Genomic DNA, 27,972 nt, shown 5'->3' with positions numbered 1-27,972 from the left:
ACCCCCATATTCACCTTTTCTAAATCCCATAGAGGAATTCTTCTCAGCCTGGCGCTGTAAAGTGTATGATCGCCAACCCTATGCCCGCATGGCGCTTCTCCAGGCAATGGAGGACGCATGTGGGGACATAGAGGTTGCCTCTGTCCAAGGTTGGATACGCCATGCTAGGAGATACTTCCCTCGACGTTTGGCAAGAGAAAACGTATCTTGTGATGTGGACGAAGTATTGTGGCCAGACCCAGCCCGGAGAAGAGATGAAGCGCAGCTAAGCACAGGTGACTGCCCCCCCCCCCCACCAATTCCTGGACTGCCCCCCTGGGACCCCACACACACAATTGTGTTCTTTACTGTATTCTAAAGAATATACTTTTGGTTCACATATGTTTATGGTTTTGTTGTATGCTACTGTATACAACAGTAATGTTTGGCCTAATAAATATTTTCTGTTTCTACATTGCATTGGTGTTTACAGTGTACTTGTTACCCCTCTCAGCAGATTTCTTTCACTGTAGAACATTGTATTGAAATGTAGATATAAGCCTATGAAAGACCAAAGAGCTTTAGATTTAGAACAACAGTGTTTACATGGTATATCCAAAAATGTACTATTATGAAAGCAGTGTTTGCCATTTGATGCAAATGCTTCATTCTGACATGTGTTTATGGCATTTTGAATGCAGTGTTACATTTTGAAGGAGATGTGAGGCATTTTGCATTTTGTGTGTGCAGTTTTGGGAATTGTGTGTAGAGTTTTGAAAAAGGAGACAGTTGTGAAAACGTGTGTAAGCAGTCGGAAAAAACGGTAGTTTCGATATGACAGCTGCACACCTAAAAAATCTACAACGCTACCATTAACAATAGTCCAGTCAGCAGAACAGGCCTCTGGCCCAGTGATACAGTACAGTCAGTGACTCACAGTAGAGTTTACCCACAAACACTGTTCAGCATTGTCTTCAACCCAGGAAGAAGGCACTGCGTTGCCGAAACGTTGGTTATGAGGTTTACCCATTAAATTGTTGGAAAAATATATAGTGTCTTTCTTTCTATACAACATCATCCTCAAACGACATTTGAACAGGTCTCTCTAGTGAAATCGGTTTTTTATCTCAACGAAACAATAAATTGTCTTTGATACCTCCTTCAATGGAAACATACCTACTGTACTGACATTCTATTCAAGAAGCATTTAATGCATGTCTGCTGTTATTTTTTCCCCCATGGAAACTAACCCACTGAACAGACTTACAGCATTCCAAAGCCAACATGACCGAGGCTTTATCACCCATAAATTGGAATTTGAATGCTCATGTCATGTCAGAGACCGTCCCTGAGTGCCTGACCCAAGTCATGGTGTGTGTTTTCTCCTTTGATGTAATCTGTTCTAACTATAGATAGCAGAGGAGGGTGTGTCTGTGTACTGTAGTTCACAAAGTCTGCTCAGGACACATGACTCAGTCAAACCCTATCTGGCAGAAGTAAATTACACACAGCTGGGAGAGACGTTGAAGTGCTGAAGAGAGCAGCCATGAAGCACACAGGTAAACCCTGTACTGGAAGTTTCACACAAGAGCTAAGAACATGATTATGAACAAACTTGCAAAACTGAAAATGCATTCCAAACCAGATTTGTTTGTGTTAGGCTTGAAATGTATTGAATTACATTGTAACACAATGAATGCATTTTCAACCATTTTTTTAAGCCTAGGTGAGGACAAGGGAGTCCTTAGGATTAGGGGTGGCAGGTAGCCTAGCGCTTAAGATCATTGAGCCAGTAACCAAAACGTCAGTGGTGAATGGTGACTAGGTGAAAAATATGCCGATGTGCCCTTGAGCAAGGCACAAATGTAAAAGGATTAGTCTGTGGATGACTCCTATCAGTCAGGGTGGGCTACAAGCTCCAGAGACTGTATGAGAAATGAAAACAATGTGAAAGTAGAACTAGGGCACAGTGGCTCCCTCTCATCGGAGCATAGTGAAATACCACATGTTGGTACGGTTAATACGCCAGAAACCAGAGGTTATTAATATCGTCAGTGTGTTTCGTCAGGGTGAGTGGGAGAGCTGGCTGGCTCATACCGTCTCTGTCTGCTTGTAGAAGCATGGGATCCCACAGGGTGGAGGCAAAGCCAAGCATATGCAGTAAGACAAGCATCTCTGACAACACTTCTATTCGACTGAAACAATAATGCACATACTGCACACTCTTACGTGTTTGTTACAGAACTATATTGTGATCAATTCAAACTGAACCCCCCCCCCCCAGAAAACAGAAACTATACCTATTACTGAAACTGAGAACTGAAATCAACTACTAATCCCTTTTCCTGTACAAATGTTCAGAATTCATAAAGATGTGGTTCATGATCTGTCACATATGACTCCATAGGGGTTGATAGACAATTACTCAACATTTAAGGCTCTCGAATGCTCGAGATTATTTTGAAGTGGTAAAGGATGGAAGTGATGGAAGGGTGTGAAACGGTCAATAGAAAAGGGGCTTTCAAGAAAACAGCCCAGACAAGGTGACATCATTCATCTGGAATCAGAATGGAGGTATTCCCCTTGTTGGCTTGTCTGGGAAGTGTTGGATCATTGGGCAGTAGGCAGCACTAAGATGTTAGGGGAATGTTAGGGGATATTCAGCACAGCCGTGGTTTAAATAGAGTTCAGGACATTGGATTTGCAGGAGGGGGGTTCACATTTTTTACATTTCTTCATTCATTGCTAAGGCCACCGTGCAAGTCCAAATACTCCTATACTGGAGGAAGACAACCTAGTTATCACTTTAAAAGCAGTTTCTCTCAAACGATTACAGAGGCTTCTATCTAAAGTCCTCCTGTCTAAGCAAATGTGTTCATTTTAGCACTGAGCAGGAGATTTTTCTAACCATGGAGTTCAAAGCCCTCTGATGTCATCATCGTGCATCCAAGCCCCATAGAGAAAAACCGCCGAGTCAGTCAGAGTGCTTTGATGAGGGGCTGGGCCTGTTATTAAAACTGATCTTCAATGTTTAACTGTCTTCAAAGCACATTCCTGACTGTGTAAAAATGTCTGTTGTGTACCCTGCTGTAGTTTGGATGTTTACAGTACACAAATGGACTTGACCTATACACTTTATTTGGCCTTATTGTACGGAGGAGTCCTTTTTTAACTCACACGCGGCATCAATAGTGAAGGGGGACTTCCAAACCAACTCACCTCCACCCACGCCAAACCTCAATCACGACAGGCCACGAACCCTCAGACTATTAACACAATGGCATTCCACACAGAACACATAATGTACATTTACCCAGACAGACCTGACAACACGGCAGGGAGCGCCTTGACACACGCGTACTCTTCTTCATCATCATCATCCTCAGTTAAAATAATCTCGCTACCATAGAATCTTCTCAAGATTGAGAGATTCCACTTTGGCCTTAGACGAATAAGAACAAACATTTTCCCTTTTGCGTTTGATTAGCTGCATATGGATTTTATTTATTTAGTGAATGCAAATTCCCTAAGTCAAGTCCTTTAAATTGCTTCCGGTCCTTCTGGAGAACGTGGAATCACACACACTAACAGCCAAAACTTTGTTTTTGGTCTTGCTTCTTCTAAATGAATAAAATAGCATATACAGTGCCTTCAGAAAGTATTCACACTCCTTGACTTTTTCTACATTTTGTTGTGTTACAAAGTGGGATTCAAATGGATTGATTAAATTGTAATTTTTTTGTCAACAATCTACACAAAATACTCTGTAATGTCAAAGTGGAAGAAATATTCTAACATATAAAAATAAATATGAAAATAAAACCTTAATATATCTTGATCCGATAATTATTCAACCCACTGAGTCAACACATGTTAGAATCACCTTTGGCAACGATTACAGCTGTGAGTCTTTCTGGGTATGTCTCTAAGACCTTTCCACACCTGGATTGTGCAACATTTGCCCATTATTCTTAAAAAAATTCTTCAAGCTCTGTCAAATTGGTTGTTGATCATTGATAGACAACCATTTTCAGGTCTTGCCATAGATTTTCAAACACATTTTATTCAAAACTGCAAGTTGGCCACTCAGGAACATTCACTGTCTTATTGGTAAGCAACTCCAGTGTAGATTTTGCAATTTTGCCTGTGTTTTGCTCTATTCCATTTATTTTTTATCCTGAAAAACTCCCCAGTCCTTAACGATTGCAAGCCTACCCATAACATGATGCAGCCACCACTATGCTTTAAAATATGGAGAGTGGTACTCAGTAATGTGTTGTATTGGATTTGTCCTGAATATAACATTTTGTATTCAGGACAAAAGTTTTTATTTTTTTTGCAGTATTACTTCAGTGCCTTGTTGCAAACAGGATGCAGGTTTTTATAATATTTTATTTCTGTAAGGCTTCCTTCTTCTCGCTCTAGTATTGTAGAGTAACTACAATGTTGTTGATACATCCTCAATTTTCTCCTATCACAGCCATTAAAATCTGTAACTTTTTTAAAGTCACCATTGGCCTCATGGTGAAATCCCTGATTGGTTTCCTTCCTCTCCAGTTAGTAAGGACACCTGTATATTTATAGTGACTGGGTGCATTGATACACCATCCAAAGTGTAATTAATAACTTCACCATGCTTAAGATGATATTTAACATCTGCTTTTTTTATTTACCCAACTACCAATAGCTTGCCCCATTGGAAAACCTCCCTGGTCTTTGTGGTAGAATCTGTGTTTGAAATTCACTGCTCGACTGAGGAACCTTACAGATAATTGTATGTGTTGGGTACAGAGATGAGGTAGTTATTCAAAAATCATGTTAAACACTATATTGCACACAGACTGAGTCCTAACCCTAACTTATTATGTGACTTGTTAAGCACATTGTTACTTCTGACCTTATTTAGGCTTGCCATTACAAAGCGGTTGAATACTTATTGACTCAAGACATTTCAACTTTTCATTTCTAATTTATTAGCAACATTTTCGAAAAAACATAATTCCACGTTGACATTATGGGGTATTATGTGTAGGCCAGTGACAAAAATTCTCTCTGTAACACAACAAAATGTGGGAAAAGTCAAGCGTTGTGAATACTTTCTGAAGGCACTGTAAAACCTTTGAATGCCTAGGACCTCCACATCCTGCTTCTTCACCTACCTAATCGTCTGAGACCACCCAGCCGGGCAGCTGATGAAACGGAGGAGCATTTCTGTCTGCAATAAAGCCCTTTTGTGGGGAAAAACTCATTCTGATTGGCTGGGCCTTGCTCCCCAGTGGGTGGGCCTGGCTGCTAAGTGGGTGGGCCTATGCCCTCCAAGGCCCACCCATGGCTGCGCCCTGCCCATTCGTGAAATCCATAGATTAGGGCCTAATTTATTTATTTCAATTGACTGATTTCCTTAGATGAACTGTAACTCAGTAAAAACTTTGAAATAGTCGCATGTTGCGTTTATATTTTCGTTCAGTATATAACGTGCACAATTGCTTTAGCCTACATTATTGAATACACCAATAGGTGCATAGCAAACAGACATGTTCCTCAATAGCATTGACATTGAGGCTATAGGTCTACACGCAGAAAGCAGCTGAGTTCTATGGTGATTGCCACCTTCTGTGTCATAATGCGGGTGTAACCAGCATTCTGTACAATCGGAGCGTATAGAGAGGCACACGCTGCAACAGAGACGGTGATACATTGTAGCAGTAGATTGCAGCGCATACAGTTATTTTGAAACAACAAATGTGGCGACATTGTAGCAGCATAGGTTTCATATTGATATCCAAAAGCTCATATTCAACACCTTGGTTTTAGACGATTTGACGAAACATTTGTCCCACTGTAAACTCTACAGTCAACAACCTCGCTCTCTTCCTGGTACTGTGTTCTTTAGAGCTCCAAAAGAGCATGCGCGACTTGGTTAGTTCTGCTGCAGAATGACGTCAGCAATTCAAAACACAGGCAAGTCCAGACACACTACCGTCTGATCGGTCATACGATGTACGCTTTAATTTATTCTAGCCAACTGACCGAGGATCTTTCTATCAGCGTTACATGCGAATGAAGCCTGAAAGAGGTAACGTCAACGACTGTTTTGGTTTATTTCAAAGGAATATAATTTTGCGCGAGATGTCCGGATATTGACATTGTGAAGCTACCTGTCAAAGGAATCTGAAGTGCTGGACTGTTATTGACACGAGCCGAGCGGTGTTATCTCTGCTCATGACGATGCCTCTCGAGGATGATCTAGCTTCAGCAGCGGCGACTGGCAACACCGACCGTGTTAAAATTCTATTAGGAAGAGGAGTGGACGTCAACGGCGTAAACTGCTTTGGACGGACACCTCTGCAGGTAAGTGTCTCGCGCTACGCTCTAGTCGTCGTGCTCATCGGTGAAGATCGTGTCGTGATTATTGTAAAAGAGAGTAAATGTTCAACGGTGTCATCAATATTTTAACGTTGCAGAGACGGCCCATGCCGCTTTGTTTAAAAAAAAATCGACTGTTTTAGGTTGAAAACAAACTGTCTTAACAAATTACTAGAATAGCATGTCATACTGTGAAATAAATTTGCATGGGAGCTATATTACCTTTGTTATATATTCTATATATTTGAATGTGCTTTATTTACGTCATAGTTTAGTCTGTTGCGCCTCAGGAACCGAGTGATGGGAATTGTGTGCAATTGCCCGTGGTTTCTATAGGCCTGCCATTAACATTTATTAAGTCCAAATTGTTACTTCTATTGTTGGAAATATTTCCATGAGTTTGTCTTTCAAATAAACATAGAAATAATTCGATATTATACTCTATCAAAATGGTCCATGGCAATACCAATGTAAGCTCTATCGGGGCAATGGAGGATGCATGCAGGTCACCACACCCAACCTTCCAAACTCAAAATTGCTCTCCCAAAAAATGGCCAAAGTTATCCATATACATGATCTATCTTATTTTAAATTATGAATATGTTCAAATTTAATGACTTACTCTAAAAGCCCATTTCCTTGGGCTGCTATCAAAATGCCATGTCTGACTCTTCCTATCTATATTTGGCCTTAACTTTGATAGCCTTGCATTTAGATGCTCTTTAGGTTTGCAACAATGCGAAAGGTGTGGCTGCAATTAAAATAAGTAAAATCGAAATCATAAGATAAATTGTAGGCCGACGTATACCCTTTAACAATGTTATAGCATCAGTTGGGCCTAATTGCTTTTTTTGTAATTTAGATCCATTATTATATTGTTATTAAATTGTTAAGTGAATAACAGCACCGATATTGTTGGATAATTAAAACACTTTAAGCAATCTGAAACGAAAGCATGCGCTTTTATGGTCTGATAGAACTATAGGCGTACTGTATTATTTTGTGTTATTCAAATGCCCCTCTAAATAACGTATTACACACAATGGCAACATTATTTGCCTCGTAAATATAGGCATATTTATTAAATATTCTAGCAGAAGGTCTGTAAGTAAAATCAACTGGATTTGTATTTCCTAGGTGATGATGATGGGCAGTTCACCAGTGGCGCAGTTGTTACTAATGCAAGGAGCGGATCCCAATATCGCAGACCGACACACTGGGACAACGCCGTTACACGATGCCGCCAGGATGGGCTTTTTGGACACGGTAGAGATCCTTGTCCAATTCCTCGCCGATCCGAATAGCCGGGACAATAGGAACTGCCGGCCAATCGATTTGGCAATAGAAAGTGGACATCGTAATGTCGTTGCGTTTCTGCAGGCTTTGTGAAATCAAAGATACGTTGTATTTATTTGTGTGACGATTTTATTGTATAGAATACGGATGTATATTCTAGACCCATTCATTTCTTAAATACTTTTTTTCTCGATAAAAAAAATGCTTTATTTATGCCTCTCAACGAGTATTGCACTTATGCACTTAATCAACGGTTTGTTAATTAGGCTTAAGATTTATAAGTACATGTAAAAAAAAAATGGTTTTAGTGTTAAGTTGTTTTTTATATTAAATCATGTAATAATCACAGATAGATTGCTTTGGCGTTGCTATAGGAAAATATATACTCTGCAATATTGATAAGGTGAGGAATTTACCGAACCAAAAATAAAAGCACACATTCAATACACCCGTTTGAACTTTTGATTGGAGAAATAATTGTTTTTCTCAAATTGCATTAGGCCTATATGATGAGTTTGTATCTTATTTTAGAATTGAACTCTTCTAAAATAACGAATTATTAGAAATCCAAAAGTAAAAATGTATGTGGGGTATGGATTTGTGTATTTTGATAATAATCCATAATCGTTTATATTAAGACAAGTGTTATTGGAAAGTTGGAAATGGGTCTGGACTTCCTGTATATAAAGCTGATTATGTTTGAATTTTGAATAATTCCGAGAACATTGTTTCATGTCAAACCTAAAGTTGGTTCACTTCGATTCTGAATTATTTAAGTAGATCTACCTACTTAAATATGTATTAATTTAGGCTATAATTAAGTATTTATGGAGCTCAATTTGAAAACCATAAGTTTCGCTACAATGCATCGACATTGAACTAGCGTGTCCATTCGTGAGATAAGGTGTCCCCCTTCAGCTCGATAACCAACTATTTACTTATTAATTATTTTTACAACTTAAACATACCTTTTATTTAGGCCTACTATAATGTTCTGTTGAAACGAATGTTTGGATAGGCTGCGAGACTATTGTGTTTATTTAACATAGATCATACCCCTCAAACTCAACTCTGGACCTCGAAGCCAGTGCCACTAAGTTTTTCATTGTTCCCCTCTAATCAGGGACTGATTTAGTCCTGGGTCACAAGGTGGGTTCAATTTATTATCAGGTAGAACAGAAAACCGGCAGGCTCCGGTCCTCGTAGGGAGTTGAATGCCCCTGGCCCTACACAATAGCCCAGTTATTTCAAAATCAATATCATTAAACGTATTTATTTTTCACTGTGGAACAAACACGAGACTGTGTGTGTAACTTACTGTACAAGAGGAGATAGCAAAGTGGGCGTCACCTGACAATTCAAATAGTACATTGTACGAATAATGTAAGATTTTGGTTCATGGGCCTAATAGGCCTACTTTTAGCTTGAATATAAATGTTATTTATTGTTCCGCCATTTTGCTACCTTTTATTTGAAAGGTCAATATAAACTAGACCACGGTAATAAAGCAAAAGAAAGCGCTCTCTTTGGGGTCAAAACACTTGTTTTGTGTATGAGAGAAGCATAACCAAAGCATGGATGTCGACGTATGACGCCCCATGCAGTCTCTCTTATCATTTCGCACCAGGCCAGCGGGAAGCCACAAATAACTTTGGAACACTGGTGCAAAATGTTGCATGCACGATCAACAAGGCAGGAATGAATGCTTAGAACCCCGTCATTCGTACTCAGTCTGACTGAAATCATGTTATTGGACCGCTGTAACACTAGCAGTCATTAAAGTATCACATTTGTCATGAGGATACATTTTAGCAGTGGCATTTTTTTTTATTGGAAACGTTTAGTAGACCAACACAATGTTTGTTATTGGACATTTTGAAGCAAATTTCACAAGAAGCCTAATAATTAAATAGTAAAATATACATTAGTGTATTTTGAAATGAGGCTATATTTAAACCATGTACGCTTCTTGAAGTTTGTCATTTAAAAGTATTTATTTGCTTGCGTTAAGTTGCATCATGTTTACTACCTCTAGTCAGTCTACTTCCTGAACTTCATCTTTCTCCGAGTCAAACGTATTTGAATGGTGACAACTTGTCACTAAAGGTACAGTAGCAAGATGAGATAAAGGGAGAATCTTATAAGCATCTGGCATGATTGCACACGCATTCTGCAAAAGTACCTATCATTTCACTTGTAACAGAAGAGTGACATTATGCAAACATAATGACAGGAAGTCCAAAGTTGAGCGCATATGCAGTTGTTACTTCACAAACAAGTGTTAGGTTAAGGTTTTAAGATTCTAGCTAACTTCCTGATTTAAAAAAAATACAAGCACATTTCCAATCTACATAACTTTATTGATTTTGTCACACTTGCAAACATATTTAACCTGTACATGCAGTCGAACACAATCATAACTGAATATCAACCATCATGTTGACTGTTAAGCCTACTTCCTGAAGTGAACCCTATTAGCACATTATAATACTGCAGCTATGAATCCATGTAAAAATAAATGCTAGGTTAACATGAAGTGTTTAAGATAGTTTTAGATTATCCCGTCACATGATATGAGACAGATCGATAATGCCCTCAGTGGAAGTATTTCTTAATGAAACAAGGCATTTTATTGAATGGAAAGGATATGAGCCATGAATCCACTATTCCCTCACCTAATAATTAGGAGTAAAGAGCCACGAATCTATCAACAATGTAGTTTGACCTTGTCTCAGGGCAACAAAGTAGATAACCAGAGTATGGTGAAGTTGGTCCTAGTCACTGGTCTTCAGTCAGTTTAGCATTTTCTCCACTAAATGGTTAGGATTGGGGAGGCTGATCCTAGACATGTACCTAAACGAAACTTCGAGCCGGATAAACAGGCTTGAGGCTTTATCAACGGAAGTGGCAGTTGCTTTTGATTGAATGTCCTGATCCAAATATACTCGGTGCAAAAGTCTTGTTTGTCATAGACCTACATGTACAGACCATACCGGCTACAAACAATCCATGAAAACAACCCACTAACTCATTTAACCTTTCTTTCAGACGACATACATTTTAGAATGTAATTACGCATTAAAGTATCTACAGTATGAAAACATGGCTGAAATGAACAGTATACAAATATATATAGCGAAATGTTTCCCTTATTTTAGCAGGGATCTTTTAGGTGACCACAGAGTCAGGACACCTATTTAACATCCCATCTGAAAGACGGCACCCTACACAGAGAAATTTCCCCAATCACTGCCCTGGGGCATTGGGACCTTTTTTTTTTTGGACCAGAAGAAAGAATGCCTCCTATTCTGCCTCCAACACCACTTCCAGCAGCATCTGGTCTCCCATCCATGAACAACCAGGAACAACCCTGCTGAGCTTCAGAGGCAAGCCAGCAGTGGGATGCAGAATGGTATGCTTCTGGCAAACGATGTAATGTTACTCAAATGTGTTGTGAAATCCTGGCAAATGTACAGTACTGAAAACATGCATATCAGGCACTTTCTTGTGATTCACTGATGAGGAATCGAGAGAGATGAATCCATTGTTGGTATTGGTGGCTGGTGTGTTGCAAGTCATTCTCTGATATACAGGGGTGGAGAGGGGCTTTTCGGTGGTTCTCGGTGTTGCTTTGGTAGCATTATTGAGGATTGGGCTGTTGTCTGAAAGAAACCAAAACACAGAAACACTAAATAGTAGCAGAGGTACTAACAAAAACAGTTTAGAAAATGTACATATTGCAATCTGTTAGTAAAACAAACTAATACGTTAGTTTTGAGTGTTTGCGTCACGAAGCATGCCATACTGGAATTTCTGTTTAGCGGTCAAATTGCAGTCACCATCTCACTGACTGAAGTGTCATCGAGGATGAATAACGAAGCGAGGGTAAGCCTAAGGGCCTTCACATTATGGCTCATTGGGTTCAGAGCCAGGTGTCCTGAGGGAAATCACCTTGAACACCAGACCTGGGTTCAAATAGCATTTATTTCTTATCACTTTTGGGACTATTCCATTAGTTCTATAAGCCGGATTTAGTAGGTTCAGAGCTAGACGTCCTAAAATACATCCCCGTTAAATACAGACCAGAAGCCTGACATGGAGGCATCAGGACAGGTCATCATTTTATCCCCAACAACTATCCAATGTGGATGCAGGCCACTCAGCAGTGAGTAACTCGGTAAGAATGTGCTTACTGAGCGCTTGACCTAGTAGAAAGACACTGAACAGCACCAGCTCTCCTAAATTCCCATATGGTTACACGTTTTGTGTTGTACGTTGCCGTGTTGACTTGGTGAGGTTGATGAGCAGGGCAAAATATTCAGTAAGATGGAAGAAAAAAAATAAAGCACTTAATTGCCTGAGGATAAATAAAGTTTAATTATACTTAATTTTATTCAAACCCCCCCTGTAGAGATGAACCTGGGCACATTACAATGGTAAATCTTACCTTCAGAGCTTTTATGGTGTGGGTCCAGTCCTCCTGGGTGCAGATCAGGGGGATAGCAGTGAGCAGGATACTGCTGGCCTTGTTGGCATTCTCCTTCATAGTCTTCAGGACGTTGTCGACGCAGACCTGGGACAACCAGGAAATACATTTAATGAATACTTTTTTTTTTTGTGGGATTGAGGTGCTGATCTCTGTAAAGTCTAGTCACCTTCTGAATATGGAGAAAGATGGCGACTGACAGCCTTAAACACCTGCAAGACCAAAGGCACTGTCAAAACGTGTTAGGTTTTTAATAAATTAGTACATTTCTTCTTGTCAATATCCGGGCTGCTACACCATTTTTTTTTTCTCTTTCATTTTAAGAAGAGTGATAGTTGCTCCCGAGTGGCGCAGTGGTCTTAGACACTGCATCTCTGTGCAAGAGGCTTCACTGCAGTGCCTGGTTCAAATCCAAGCCGTGATTGGGAGTCCCATAGGGCAGTGCACAATTGGCCCAGTGTTGTCTGGGTTTGGCCGTCCTTGTAAATAATAATAACTTACTTCCCTAGTTAAATAACGGGTTTATATATCTCAAGTTTGTTTTTACAGTATAACCAAGGCTGTTCGAAGCAGGCGGTGAATAAAAATAATACTTCTGTGGAAACTGACAACAAAAACGCCCACCTGAACACACACAAATACCTTGCTTGTTGTGTAATTACATGCGTTTGCTTACTCCATGATATTATCGCCCATTTCTATTGCTGATGAAAATTCACACCTCAGTAATCTGACAAGTCATCGTGACAGATCGTAGTGCCACGCCTGACCAGTCACAGAGCCGGTTGGACACGTTAAGACCTGCAGCTACTGTCAATATTACTTTCACTTTCCTTTCTTACCCGTCTCGTGATTGTCTCCAGGCAACCGCATTCGAACTTGAGCGCAAATAAAATATATTTTTGTTCAACCCAAGCCTCAGTTGAAATAGTGAGGTACAAAATAAACACATCTGTGAATTAAAGCTCCTCTTTTGCCCAGTTCACACAGACATCCTACACTGTACTGTAGTCTACAGGTTCAGTTTGAGTGCGCAATGAGCATGGTTCAATAGCAGGCATTTATTTCATACTACGTTTCCCATGTGTTTTGCGCCTTCATGCGTTTTAGGATTTACACCTTGCAGGGTGTAATACGGGGTGCTCTGAAACGTAGACTCATCCTCTGTAAACATTGGCAGCTAGCCCGTGGAGTGATTTCTATAGGACTGTTTGCTTAGATAAGACTATAAAATAAGACCGTGTGAAAAACACCTGTACTCCTTACAGCATGGTATAGCTAACAGCTCAAGTAAAAGAGAGTATGAAAATCACTAAAGATAATCTAATGGTCTGTTAAACCCTTGCTTGTTGTGTAATTACCTACCTGTGTCCTTCACTCCATTACATTACCGCCTAGTCATCAGTGGTCCTTCACTCCATTACATTACCGCCTAGTCATCAGTGGTCCTTCACTCCATTACATTATCGCCTAGTCATCAGTGGTCCTTCACTCCATTACATTACCGCCTAGTCATCAGTGGTAATGACAACACATGACAATAACTGAAACACATTAGGGAGTGGTATCCATTTCTCGGTCAGACAGAGTGATGTGTCCAAGACTTTGGACAACAGCAGCTCCAACAACATCAAGATTGTGTCCCAAATAGCACCTGGTCACCTATTTAGTGCACTACTTTTGACCAAGCATGGGCTGCATCAAGATGTGATACATATTGCTACATACAGTACAGTAAGTAATGATAGAAACCCATTATAATATATATGGCTATAAAGCCATGATAACCATGTTGATCTTATCCTATGGAAAGGCAATGCAGGTTAAGGCAATCCTTTTCACTATTAACAGCATTTAGATTGGAGCAAAACATGTAAAGAATTTGATCTAATCATACATGTATTATTGGCTACATTGGAGATAATTACTATGATGAATTCAGAGAAATTGTTCCTAAACTCACTGTCGACTAGGCTAAATGCCATGCAGCTCCAGACAGCATGCCGTTTATAACACAATACAGTTGGGGTGTGCCACCCAAGATTGTATGTTACCATGGTACTCAAGGGACATTCACTTACACAACCTTTTAATGACATGTTGATGCATGAGACAAGGTTACTTTGTGAAATGTAGCACAGTGACCACAACATGTGACCAGCAAAAACATTTTTTGTGTGTTCCCTAATGAACACACCCCTGAACTGAGGGTCTGTTTTGTTGTGATCTCTCAGGCCCTGTGGACAACTGTATACCGGTGACTCAACCTCAGCTGGCAGGACTCACACCGGAGGCTGGCAGGCTCACAGCGAGGGAGGGAAGGCGTAGACAGGGCGGAAGGATGTGGCGTGAGGGTGTGCAACAGGAGGGGGAAGGGTAGCCAGGAGGTCAGCTGCAGGAACTAGGAAGGGGAAGTCGGGTAAGGGCACGGAAGCCGAGCCTCCCCCAGACATAATTTATCAACTGGATGGTGGGTGACAGTCACTCACTCGGAAGCTGTTGTGTGTGTGTGTGTGTGTGTGTGTGTGTGTGTGTGTGTGTGTGTGTGTGTGTGTGTGTGTATATGAGGTACTTCAGAGTGATATAATAATCAGGCGGAAGAATTAGAAACGTAAACAGTTGCCTGTAAAACGCTGACGAGGAGGAAATTTATACCAGACAAAATGTCATTGTGCAATTTCAAATCCCGAAAAAATACTATTTGCATTTGTTTTGCTACAGCTTTGTGACAAAGGCATGTGACTATTTAGTTATTAACTTGATAGACACATTTTGAATTCCTGCTTTGCTTATGTACGAATATAAATGCATTTAAATCAGATTGAGTTGCCTTCTAGGTCAGTGTGACAGCTGGAGTACACGTTGGGAGCCGTTTTAGAAACGGAACGGTCACTTCAGCCCTCATGTCACGGACGTTTTAGACACACTACCAAACAATGTCTCTCACTGATGGGGAAGTGACTAACTACACACACAGGATATTAAGAAAAAAAGGCTAGTTCTCAAAATTCAGGGAGAAATCATTCTATGAAAAGTGTTCATGGAATTCACTGACAGTGACCTCTAACCTACATTTGATTTCACTCTAAATACCACGTGAGGCAAAATGTCATGTCACCTTGTCAAGAATGTGGTGGGAAAGACCGGAGCTCTGAGAAATTGAAACAATGAAAGCAGTAAGTGTTTTACGATGGTAAAATTAAAAAGCTCTGACGCATTTCAGTTCTTAGCCACTCATTTTTTACCTAATATTGCAGTTGGAAATGTCCAACTTCTGTGAAAGCGGATGTAAGACATATGACCAAGTAACAAGACAATTGACCACATGCAGTACATGAATGTGTCATCTTTGTGAAACGGCTGCATTTGCATAACAATTTTCCAGATAACCTATGTTGTGGTACAAATGAAAATTGAAGACATTACAAAACATCTCTCCTCGAAACAGTTACAGAACCTCACACACACTGTGTAAACGCTTCTTCCCTGTGGCCTGGGCTGCTGACTAGCGGCTGCACGCCACTGTCGGCGTTGGGCGTCGATGCGTATCCATCCCACTGCGTGTTCGACACTCTCCTCCTGTCTTCCCTGTCCTCTCATTAACTTTCCTATCAATAAAATATGTAATGGAACAAAGTCTCCACGCACTCAGAATCAATGCACACATTTCATTGAATAAGGCTAAGCGTTCAGTCAAGACCTTCATCAGAGCATACAATCAATAGAATATACAATAGGGGAGGGAATTTCCACACAAAACAAAAAAAACTCACAGCCTCCTCATGCTCTTTCCAGCAGTCGTAGTCGGTGGCCATGGCGATGCTGGCGTAGCAAAGGCCCGCCTCCTTGGCGAGGACCACCTCGGGCACGCTGGTCATGTTAATAACGTCGGCCCCCCACTGGCGGAACATCAGGCTCTCGGCGCGCGAGGAGAAGCGAGGGCCCTCGATGGTGAGCACCGTACCCTGCGGGTGGCACTTCACCCCCAGGCCGCGCGCCACCTCCAGCAGCACCTGGGCATGGGGAGGGAGAGGGGTGACGCCATTTTCTAGGACAGAGTGGTCAGTGTTTCTGTCAACGCCCATGTTTTTGTGTTTTATGAACACTTAGAAAGAAGGAAATAACTAACTATGCAAAGCCTCACTACACAAACAACACAGCAACAAAAAGTTCCAATACACAGGCAGCTGGTAGCACCTTACATTGGGAAGGACAGGCTCATAGTAATGGCTGGAACGGAATGAATGAAACAGTATCAAACGTCAAAACACAGTTTCCATGGTTTCCAGGTATTTGATACCATTCCATTTACTCCGTCCTCCCCTCACGAGCATCCTGTGTTCCAATGACATAACATTCACTCACTCCCCAGCAGGCAACACCCGCCACTACAACATTTACATTGTTGATTTGGAACCAGGCCACAGACACCGGTCTAGGTGCTAGTGGTTGATTTGGAACGGGGCTGTGGACACTGACCTCCCTGGTCCGGGTGCAGAAGGGCTCAGCCATGGGGATGTGAGACACGCCTGGAGGACTGGTGGGCCGCCCGTCGTACAGCGTCTGGGCCCTCTTTGTCGTCCTGGGAGGGAGGGAGGACACACAGGAAATGACAGGTCAGTGACAAGGGTTGGGTTCAACAACTCTGCTACCATGGCTCGTCTGACTCAGGGGCAAAACAAGAACAACATGTACCTGCTGGCAGTTATTCTGGTGATAAAAATGAGAACTTGGAGATTTTCTCTCTTCCGTTTAACACTTCACTTTGTGTCTGACTTTTTAGTTTCCTCGCAGTGCACAAAATACCTCATCAAATACATTCTAAGATACTATAGACAGACTACATTCTTACAGGGTGGGCCCAGAGTGACTAAATTCTACGGCAAATGTTGGTATTCTTCTCTCTTTCAAGGTTTGAGTTGTGCAATGTGGCAAAAACGGTGTCTGAATGTGAAAGGCCTTCATCCTGTCACTGTAGCGAAAACAAAGTGTTTCTCAGCCACAAGTAGTCATCATCACAATGACTAATACATGCGGAATGATCAGGGTCTTTTAGTAACAAGCCGGTGCTTTGCAACAGTTGGCCCTCACAATACATATGACAAACAGATCCCCATAGAAACTGAGAATAAAATAAGATATTTCATGGCTGGATACATTGAAACGAGCCAAACTGTTTAGCAATGTGGACTAAATCTGGGAATTACTGCATGGAATCCCCCAAACCCCTTATGAGGAGGAGGCTAGTTATTAACCCTTTACACTCACACCCGTATACAGATTGAAAATTGCAGATTTGGGCACTGATAAATGCCTAAATTAGATCAGAGTGGCTGTACAAATAACATGCTATAAAATGACAGAGCTCAGCACTGTATGGGTTTGACTGACACGCGACAATAAGTTGTCCCCATCCCCCCTGCTAATTGGGAAACTTTTGCACATGTTTTGTTGTCTTGAGTGAGGGAAATGGTGTAGATAAGAGAACTCAATGTATTTTGAAAGATGAGACGTTGAGGATTATAATAAATACCGCTTTGATGTCATACAAGCAATCCAAAACACCCATCCAAATGTGCACTTCACATGTCCATATCATAAACATCACATGTCCATATCATAAAAACACGTCATATACAGTGTCAACATTTATGACCACTGTTTGATGTACAAACTTAGCTAGCCATGTTGGCAATAGAACAGCTTTTAAATGATGCCGACCTGTCCCAGATGCGATTTATAACAGGCCGTTTTTTGATTGCGTAAACAGTAACTGTGTGATGACGGGGATGCAGGGCTGAGTTCCAAACAAAACAACTACAAGTGTGCTTGCTCTAGTTCCTCAACAGCACAGCTAGAAGAGCTCAAAAAAGACTTGTCATAAAGTGCATTGAAATTACATATGAAGTGTGTACACTTTGGAAAGGTGTGTGTCCACTTGGAGAAACCAGTTAGGCCGCTCACTCAAACCCTTGTCATTTTTGGGGGTCTTATGTTGCACCTTCCCCACATTTTCCTGGAATATTCTTATCATGTTACTGAATGTATCCAGAATATGATCAGATTTCGTTATCAACAAATGTGGCGAAAAGTACAGTAAATGTAAAATGCACATAACATCAACGTCTCGTGTCCTCAACTTTGGTCTAATAATTTCCCCATCATTTTTAAACTGTTTCATTTCAATTGCTACCATGGTTATGCATTTCATATTCAAAGGGGTGGTGAGGATGGGCTGAGCCAGCATTTAACATTTGTCGCCATGCCGACAGGCAGCTGCCCTCCAGATTCCAGAGCTGTAGCGCTGAGTCAGGGTTCCACCCAGGCAACATGCCAGTTCTACATGCCCCTCCCTCACACACACTCTCTCTCTCTACCCAGTCTCTGCTCAAATGAGCAAGCCCAGAAACCGGCTGCTGCGAGGTGCTACCCCAGGGCCTGAAGCTACCTACCGCCAAAACGTTACACTGAGAAAAGGCAAGCTTAGAAAGACAACTCCTTCTCCTCATGTTACTAGGAATATTTAGACTGTAGGGACACTGACAGGAGGAACACAGATTTAGACTGTAAGGACACTGACAGGAGGAACACATATTTAGACTGTAGGGACACTGACAGGAGGAACACAGATTTAGACTGTAAGGACACTGACAGGAGGAACACAGATTTAGACTGTAAGGACACTGACAGGAGGAACACATATTTAGACTGTAGGGACACTGACAGGAGGAACACATATTTAGACTGTAGGGACACTGACAGGAGGAACACAGATTTAGACTGTACGGACACTGACAGGAGGAACACATATTTAGACTCTACGGACACTGACAGGAGGAACACATATTTAGACTGTACGGACAGTGACAGGAGCCAATGAGTCATTTGGTCACACCAGTAAAGGGAGATGGCCTGGGACATTTCTTACTGAGGCTTGAAGTTACACAACACAGACAATGACCCATTTCTGCCTTGGGTGTCACAGTGAGAGCTCAGTGAAGCTCTGCTAACAGGCCTCTCTAGTGTCCACATCATCAACAGAGTAAATCAGCTGTTATAGAGAACATTGAGAGAAGAACCGGTACATTGTAGTCAGAGTGAGTGCGCATGAGCCGACTACTAAACGGTGAGGTTTGTTTACCATACAGAGTGACCTTACGTTCCAGAAATGCTGAGGCAGCATAGCATTCCAAGACCATTCTATACAGGAAATGTGTGGTGACCCACCCCTCCCAACTAAAACGTAAGCGTAGAATCTTCCAGAAATGCCACGATTGAGAAATAACCTACTGTTGTCAATGTCAACAAGACTCCCGAGGAGGAACATTGGCTACTGTCAGTTAAAGCAGAGAGACTATATTTAGGCTATGTATTGTATCGCTCACTCATTGTAGTTTGGAAAATATACCTCATCCTTAACACTACACAACTGTCCAGTACCACATACTGTAATGTGGTGCAAAGCTCCAGTGGTGAGGGAGAGAGAGAACTGGGGAGACCAGAGACTGTCTTTGAGGCTTGGTGATCCGTTAATGCTCACAGCAGACCGGCGGAGCAGAGAAACCCTAGCTAACCTAGACAGGCCAACAGTGTTTGGAACGGGAGCAGGGGGCAAAACAAATAAAAACTGGCTGACTAAGATAATCATCAAGTAAACCCTTCAGAAATATGCCGGATGGGTCACATGCTTCGCAGCGGGACAAGACTGAACAAGTCCTAACATGTTAGTTCCCCATTCTGCCCAACAGAGACTGCCCCTGCTTGTTGTAACAGTAGGCTATCAATAGACAACACATATGGGTGGATTGGAGGTGATGACGAATAGTTTCTCTGAGAGCCGCACAGAGGATGTGGAGTCAATGTCAGGTGTCAGGCACAGAGGATGTGGAGTCAATGTCAGGTGTCAGGCACAGAGGATGTGGAGTCAATGTCAGGTGTCAGGCACAGAGGATGTGGAGTCAATGTCAGGTGTCAGGCACAGAGGATGTGGAGTCAACGTCAGGTGTCAGGCACAGAGGATGTGGAGTCAATGTCAGGTGTCAGGCACAGAGGATGTGGAGTCAATGTCAGGTGTCAGGCACAGAGGATGTGGAGTCAATGTCAGGTGTCAGGCACAGAGGATGTGGAGTCAATGTCAGGTGTCAGGCACAGAGGATGTGGAGTCAATGTCAGGTGTCAGGCACAGAGGATGTGGAGTCAATGTCAGGTGTCAGGCACAGAGGATGTGGAGTCAATGTCAGGTGTCAGGCACAGAGGATGTGGAGTCAATGTCAGGTGTCAGGCACAGAGGATGTGGAGTCAATGTCAGGTGTCAGGCACAGAGGATGTGGAGTCAATGTCAGGTGTCAGGCACAGAGGATGTGGAGTCAATGTCAGGTGTCAGGCACAGAGGATGTGGAGTCAATGTCAGGTGTCAGGCACAGAGGATGTGGAGTCAATGTCAGGTGTCAGGCACAGAGGATGTGGAGTCAATGTCAGGTGTCAGGCACAGAGGATGTGGAGTCAATGTCAGGTGTCAATCCCGAGGGAGGGGTGCAGAAATGATCAGTTATTTTTCATTCAAGGCACTACGTTTTGACTTACTGGACAACGGACAGAGCTTGGAGACAAAGCTGTTTGTGTGCACTGCACTCTCAAATCAACAAGACTGCCTCATGAACACATTCTCAATTTACGGTCCATTGCATAGAATTCTACTGATAATTCAATTCAATGCAGCAATGCACCCTCAGGACAATGAGAAGAGTTATGTTCCACTCTGATAGAATAATGGGTAGAGTTGTGTGTGGTAACTTGGAATCTAGAGATGGGGGGGAAATAGGTGAGCATGCATTATTTCTTACATTTATTCAGTATTTCTTTGCCAAGGCAAACACATTGGATAATCGTCCTAAAAATACCATCCAATCAAAACGCTTGTGCACTTTAGAAAGAATAGTCTATTACTAGTAGAGAGAACTGGGCGACCAAACAACTTCAAATTCAGCACGTTTTATCAGTGCTACAACTGATGGCCATCACATCTGTTTTGGGAAGCAACATTTCCAGATAGAGTTCTTCTGAAATCCTGGTTGGAGCTTCCCTTGAACCAGGAGGGAACAAGCACGGAGGGAATTCTTCAACTGGGAATCATCCCACAGAGACTTCTGACAAACTTACTGAGAACTGAAGAACTTGCTGCGTCTAATTTCTGTTTCATTATTAATGAAACTGAGAACGGCCAGAGAGGATACACTTGTGAATGGTGTGTTGATTCCTAGGTGTGGTGTAGGCCTACTTATGTACAGTAACAAGATGCTAATCAGCTTTGCTGACTGTTGGGACCCTGCTGTTGCCTGTCCGGCCCTAGAGCTGAAATGATATCATATCTGGCCACAGTTTACTAAACAATGCTGCTCAACTGAAGGCCGTCCAGAGGTCCATCCTAACCGTGGGAAACATGACTCACGCTGAAGTATTAAAACAACCTGTTACTGAAATGTATTCCCATAGACTGACACAAAGGTGATAACATTCAAAACTGAACAGTCCTGATGGTTTTACTCCCCGTGATCCCCTCACTGCATCCTTATTCAGATGAGATCAATTTGTGATGCAAATACCTTCCACATAGGCCTATTTCTCTTTCTCTTGAGTTCATCGCTTTCGCTCAAACACAAACACAGCCGAACCTTATACACAGCTACGACATGGAAGATAGACCCACTGAACTTTCGGTATGTCACAATTCACGCCCTAAGCACATTCCACAACGCTTCAGGTAATACAACCACTTCCTACCAAAAGGTATCAAACAGCCAGTCAACAGAACGACCTCATCAGATCCTAGGTCTCAGTTCATTCAAAACCTCTCACTGACCTCATTCACAAGAAACTAGAAAACCACATATTGAAGAAGAAAAACAGAAACCCCCGTTTCAAACCAGCAGCCCTTAAAACCCGACGAGTCCTGTTTGTTCTTGGTTTCCTCAGGACGCAGCTCTAGCCACAACGTGACACACGTGGCAGCTGTACTCCGCCACACAGACAAGTCCCGGGCCCTCAGTACAGAGTCTGTTTCAGAGCATCGCCTATCCACCAGTCATGAGACACAATCGCTTTCCTTCTCTTATTGGTTCTCTTAGGGAATGAGGAAATGAGAGTGGGATGATAGTTGAGTCGTTGACTATCAGAAATACCAGTCAGAGAACGTGGTCTTCAGAGATGAGTAATGTGAGCCTGGATGCCACCATCTGTTTCTGTTTGACACCGTTGCCTTTGTTGTTGCCTTGCCCCAGGCAGGAATACTGTACACACACTCAGCATCAGTCACTGTTAGGAAGGGGAAATAATGGACTACTTGCAAGTTCTTTTGAATGTTATCAGTTGAACTTAAAACAGGAGAAAGATGGTTGAGAGATGGAGAAATCCTTGTCTGAGCCAGACCGGCCCATTTCAGAGATAGTGACTTGGGAATAATTCTTCAAATAACTGAGATTCTCTTGATGACTTCTCATTCCTACTGTAATTCTACCCCCATGGCTTTACAAACATTCTGTTTGCCATGACACATGTACCGTTCTATTTATACTCCATCAGGTATGTAGTCGGTAGAAACCTAAACCATATCTAGACTTATCAATTGATAGCAACTACAGACTGGCCATATATATATATATATATATATATATATATATATACACTGAACAAAAATATAAAACGCAACATGCAACAATTTCAAAGATTTTACTGAGTTACAGTTCATATAAGGGAATCAGTCAATTGAAATAAATTCATTAAGCCCTAATCTATGGCTTTCACATGACTGGGCAGGGGTGCAGCCATGAGTGGGCCTTGGAGGGCATAGGCCCACCCACTTGGCAGCCAGGCCCTGCCTGGGCTGGTGTGGTTACATGTGGTCTGCGTTTGTGAGGCCGGTTGGACGTACTGCCAAATCCTCTAAAACGAAGTTGGAGGCAGCTTATTAGAGAAATTACCATTCGATTCTCTGGCAACAGCTCTGGTGGACAATCCTGCTGATTATCTTGGCTAAGGAAAACAGGGATGTAACCAAATTTGTGCACAACATTTGAGAGGAATAAGCTTTTTGTTGAGTAAGGACAATTTCTGAGATTTTTTATTTCAGCTCGTGAAACATGGGACCAACACTTTATATGTTGTGTTTGTATTTTTGTTCAGTGTACATAACAGTACATATACCAGGGAATAATTGGATTTGGACTCACTCAATAGACAACAACAACTGGCAACCACCATGTCCAACAGACTGCTTTCATTCTCATTTCAATCATGGATTCAACCTTCGGTGGGTCCTGGATTCCAGGCCTAGGAAACTCTGTCACTCACCTGTCTATGAACTGGTCGATGATAACGATGTCTCCTGGTTGGATCTCTTCCCGGAGGGAACCACAGGCCGTGGTGACCAGGAGATGTGTGCAGCCCTCCTCTCGCAACGCCCAGATGTTAGCCTGGTAGTTGACGTCGGTTGGCATGATGGTGTGCTGTCTCCCATGCCTAGGGACCAGTATGATGGGGAGTGTGAATAGTTCTCAGTATTTACCGAAGGACAGTGAAAAGGCTGAAAATGAATCTCTAAAATCGACTCCAATAGCACCTAATCCCCTATAAACTTTTGTATCTCTGAAAGGATTTGTATGTGTAGGCTAAGCAATATGTTTACAAACGCCACTTATAAAAAGGGCAAGCTGTTTCATTTAAATCACTCTAAGTATACCTATCTGATTATTAGACATCTACAAAAGGTAGCTCGAGGGCTAGTGGTGGATTTGGTATTGGGGGAATGTTTAGCCTATAGGGTGTTGGAGAAGAGAGATCAAATATGTTTTACAATTGCACCGCACAGCCACTAGATGGGGCAAATTCATAAGAAACAGAGGTGGAGTTCATCTGGTTCAGTACACCTAGGATCTCTCCACGGGTGAATCTCAATTGCTTACTCCTCGCCTCGTCCTCCTCCAATGGGTTTTGAGAAGGAGGCGGGGAGAGAGGACGCACATAGAATGCAATTGAGATTCTCTAATTCATTCCACTGCTTACCTTGCAAGGAGCACACATTCAACATTTTGGATCTTCCCCATTATAAGGGCATCTGAAGGCTGGTTGGGTTGTCGGGGGAAAAATAGAAAAGATGGCCTTAGGTAGAATCTAAAGCACAGTTTTCAGCTGATAAAAAAACATTGGTATTACACTGGAACGCAGAGATTGGTGTTGCCTAATAAACCAGACTGTTATACCAACTATTGGTATCCACCTCATTTTCAAAATGTTGCTATGGACACTGCCAAATAACGGAAGTGATGGATTCGACTTCCGCTTTACTTCCCTAGGGCAGCACGCCGGTGGCAAACTTGACAGACTAAATTATTTCAAGCAGTCAATTTATAGGAGTATAAAAGTCAAGTAAACATTTCTAAGTTTAAAGATGCACTATGCGGAAATCACACCGCCGTTTCCTGGTTGCTAAAATTCTAATAATTTGCCTAATTTTAGTTTGTGGAAAAACAAGCAATGTATAGTGTAGAGAATCATTGTAGCATCTAAACCCTGTGAAATAGATTTTCCATAATCCTACTGCTTATCTGTGCGGTTGGTCCGTCAGCCGGTCAAAATGTTATACCAGGCTACTGCCGTTGAAATTTCGATCCCCTGGCACATGCGCAAAACCCTGTAAACACCTGCAAGACTTTGGTTAACATACATGTGTCACATGCATGAGCAAACATCTTGATTGCCGCACACATTCTCTGAGACCCCCGTTTTGAAGTCTGTTTAAGAAAACTTTCCAGTGGATATTTTGTCAAAAAGTTTGACCAGCTGAAGGACCAACCCCATTGACAATCGGCAGAGTCAATTCAAATATAATTTTAATCAACAATCGTGAGACAAGGGACATTTTGTTTTATGTAAATGTGAGTGGCTATGTAGCTCTGGAAAACCCTTCTCAGTTACATTTGTCCACATTTGGCACCGTGTGAACTACAGTCACTGTGTTTTAATGTTTAGAAAAGTCAATAAACATCACTTTCAAACTGGTTTTCGAAACCTATGCCGATATTCCCTTTATCTTTCATAACAGCAAGAAAAATCTTTCAAATAAACAAGCTACACATTTTGTATAAGTTTTGCACAGTACCAACACACTGTGTGTGCCTCCAGTTGACAAACTACACTTCCTTAACAGTTACGCTTACACACACTAGATAGCCAATGACATGTGTAATGACTTTCAGTTCCATTACACATAGGAATCACTGGACGAAGGCGTCTTCTGTAGAGGGGAGTTTTGTTAAGAGCCACTACGCTCGGTCTGAAAATTAACACGCATCGCTTGCGGTACGGTTTTGGAAGCATAAAACAAAAGATAAAATTGATACACAACTTTATAGGGTTCCCACACGGCCATATTTCCATGTTTACTGAAAACAGACAGAAGACAGAGTGGACTACCTGTGCTAATTAACTATCGGTGTCTCCGAACACCTGTGTGTAAATGGAAGACAGACACCACAAATGTGTTGTCACTGAAAAATACTGTCTGCTGCAACTGTGTTAAAACAGTAAGTGTATATTTTCATGTGACATGCAAGTAGAGGGATTTATGTTTCTAGAACCATACCGCAGTTGAGCCTCCCGAGTGGCGCAGCAATCTAAGACTCAGGAGGCTCAATTGCAGTACGGTTACAGGAACATAAATCCCTCCTTTCATATCACATCAAATTATTTCACAAATGGAAAATATACACTTACTGTAGACTGCCACTACAGCCTGGGGTTCACTGCCAGCTGTGACAGGGAGCCCCATAGGGAGGCGCACAGTTGGCCCAGCGCCATCCGGGTTAGGGAAGGGTTTGGCTGGGGGGCTTTCCTTGGCTCACATTTAGATGGTGTATTTAGCTGTTTTTGCTTCCAGGGCTAATTCGCCCTTTAAACAGAACATGTATATCAGGGACCATCAACTAGATCAAGCCGCGGGCCAATTTCTTTCTTTAGCGGATAGCCAGGGGGCCGGAACATAACCGCGGCAGGTAGCCTACCGGTTAAGGGTGTCGGACCAGTAATCGAAAGGTTGTTGTTTGAAATCCCAAGCCAGCAAGGTTGAAAAATCTGAAGTGGACGTCTGATTCAGAGGAGTTGGGTTAAATGAGAAAGACATTTCGGTTGAATGCGTTCAGTTGTGCAACTGACTAGGCATCTCATTCCCTAAAGGACAAATCATTTGTAGACTGCAAATTGACCAAACATATATTTGATTACAACATAATTTCTAAACTTTTTTGTTGTTGCTCAGAGCCTAACGTTACACCCAAGAGCTAAATTCGGCCTGTCAGTTGGGGAACCCTGACACAAGGTCCTTGGCCTATGGTGTAATGTTAGGCTCCTTTCGTCCAATATTAGGCTATGCTGTACACAATCGAAAGCATTGCCACATTCAGGACTAAGATTGGTGGTGCTTGTAATTTTAAAGCTGCAATATGTAATTGTTGTGCTACCCAACCAAATTCACATATAAATGGATTCATCATTCTCATTGAAAGCAAGTCTAAGAAGCGGTACATATGTTCTATGTGTTCTATTTCTATGCTTCGAGTTTAAATTTCGTTTGAGTCTTTTACTTCGGTGTTGTACACCAGTTTCAAAACTGCTGAAAATCAAATGTTTTTGGTTATGGAAAATATATTTCACAGCGGTTTGGATGGTACAATGATTCTCAACACTATACATGCTAGTTTTGTCACACTGAAATTAGGAGAACTATTTTAATTTTAACAACCAGAAAATGGCGGCGATTTCGGGGTCATTTAAAGGTGCACATGATTGTTTGTTCATAGCAGAGACAGCCTGCCTACCACATAGGATATTTAGAATTTGAACTTACCTTTCCATAAGGTGTGTCTACATATTTCTCGGTCCTTCCCTCCAATATGTCTGGGTCATCAAGGCCAGAGCCTCCAATGATTCCAATCTAGCAAGAATATACATGTCATTAGTCACACTCTTGACTATGACCTGTCACATAAATTAATAGCTAGGTAGGTGCATTGGAGTGGAGTAATGTCAATGACCATTCTACAGTAGCTATCTATGGTGAAATACGTGATACAGTTCGACTGCTAGCGGATGCCTACTAGCACGATGTTAGCTAGCTGCTAGTGCACTGACGAGTTCTGCAAGCTGTAACGTGTATACTTCAGACATTTTAGTTTAACGTTGTCCATGTAGATATAGCTTGCTAGCTATATGCTGGGTAACTAACAGCTAGCATAATGTGACACGTATCGCTGTAGAATTGTAACATTCTAGCTAGTGCATAATGTCACGAGAAATCAAACATTTCAACAAGAGAACGTTATTACCTTAATTTGCATGCTTGCTGACATATCTTCTCGGATAAAAAAATGTTTCTGAGATTAGCTGGCTAAATTACTATATCTTGCAACTGCTACCTTCACTTCCTCCTGTGTCATACGATGAGTTGTACAGTACGTGTACCGTTAGTCTCTCGTATCAGAACAATACTCTCACTCAAACAATGTCGGGAAACTTTGAGGCTAATTTGTTATGGATTGTAGACTTTGAGATTCATTATAATTAATCCATAAAACAAACTTTATTTGTACCATTGCGGCAATTATTAAGTTAACGCCAATTATTTCTATAAACACTAGATGACTGTTAGGGGGCACTGTGTTGAAACCATCCGCACTCCCCCACGGTTGTAAAGACTAATATTTTGGAAGCACAGGAATGGATTCATTATGGGCAAGGGAAAGCGGGATACCTAGTCAGTTGTACAACTGAACGCATTCAACTGAAACGTTTCTTCC

At 41.8% G+C, this 27,972-nt stretch overlaps 2 protein-coding genes across 5 annotated transcripts; one reads left to right on the top strand and one right to left on the bottom strand.

The window, feature by feature from the left end:
* Nucleotides 1-5,643: 5,643 nt before the first annotated feature.
* cdn2b (Cyclin-dependent kinase 4 inhibitor B) lies at nt 5,644-7,767 on the top strand. Its single transcript, NM_001141176.1, is given in 2 exon segments — nt 5,644-6,330; nt 7,483-7,767. Coding segments are annotated over 2 exon segments (381 nt in total). The 5' UTR covers nt 5,644-6,201; the 3' UTR covers nt 7,735-7,767.
* A 2,213-nt stretch (nt 7,768-9,980) lies between these two features.
* On the bottom strand, nt 9,981-27,776 carry LOC106610326 (S-methyl-5'-thioadenosine phosphorylase). Of its 4 annotated transcripts, XM_014209616.2 has the most exons (9): nt 27,502-27,776; nt 27,024-27,110; nt 24,185-24,243; nt 23,474-23,641; nt 16,607-16,709; nt 15,901-16,140; nt 12,297-12,339; nt 12,089-12,214; nt 9,981-11,303 (listed from the first exon to the last, which is right to left on the bottom strand). In XM_014209616.2, exons 1-9 carry the CDS (start codon nt 27,523-27,525, stop codon nt 11,080-11,082), a joined length of 1,074 nt encoding a protein of 357 aa, XP_014065091.1. In that variant the 5' UTR covers nt 27,526-27,776; the 3' UTR covers nt 9,981-11,079. The 4 variants fall into 4 exon arrangements, 3 of the variants coding, with proteins under 3 accessions (XP_014065091.1, XP_014065092.1, XP_045572413.1); XM_014209617.2 differs by lacking the exon at nt 12,297-12,339 and having other exon boundaries at nt 10,939-11,303; nt 27,502-27,743; XR_006769545.1 differs by lacking the exons at nt 9,981-11,303; nt 12,297-12,339 and adding an exon at nt 12,970-14,528 and having other exon boundaries at nt 27,502-27,751.
* Nucleotides 27,777-27,972: the final 196 nt, after the last annotated feature.

Source organism: Salmo salar, chromosome ssa04 (genome assembly GCF_905237065.1).
Source record: "Salmo salar chromosome ssa04, Ssal_v3.1, whole genome shotgun sequence".
NCBI lineage: Eukaryota > Metazoa > Chordata > Actinopteri > Salmoniformes > Salmonidae > Salmo > Salmo salar.
The sequence above is the reverse complement of the archived record's forward strand: the minus strand, read 5'-3'. Positions and strand labels throughout refer to the sequence as shown.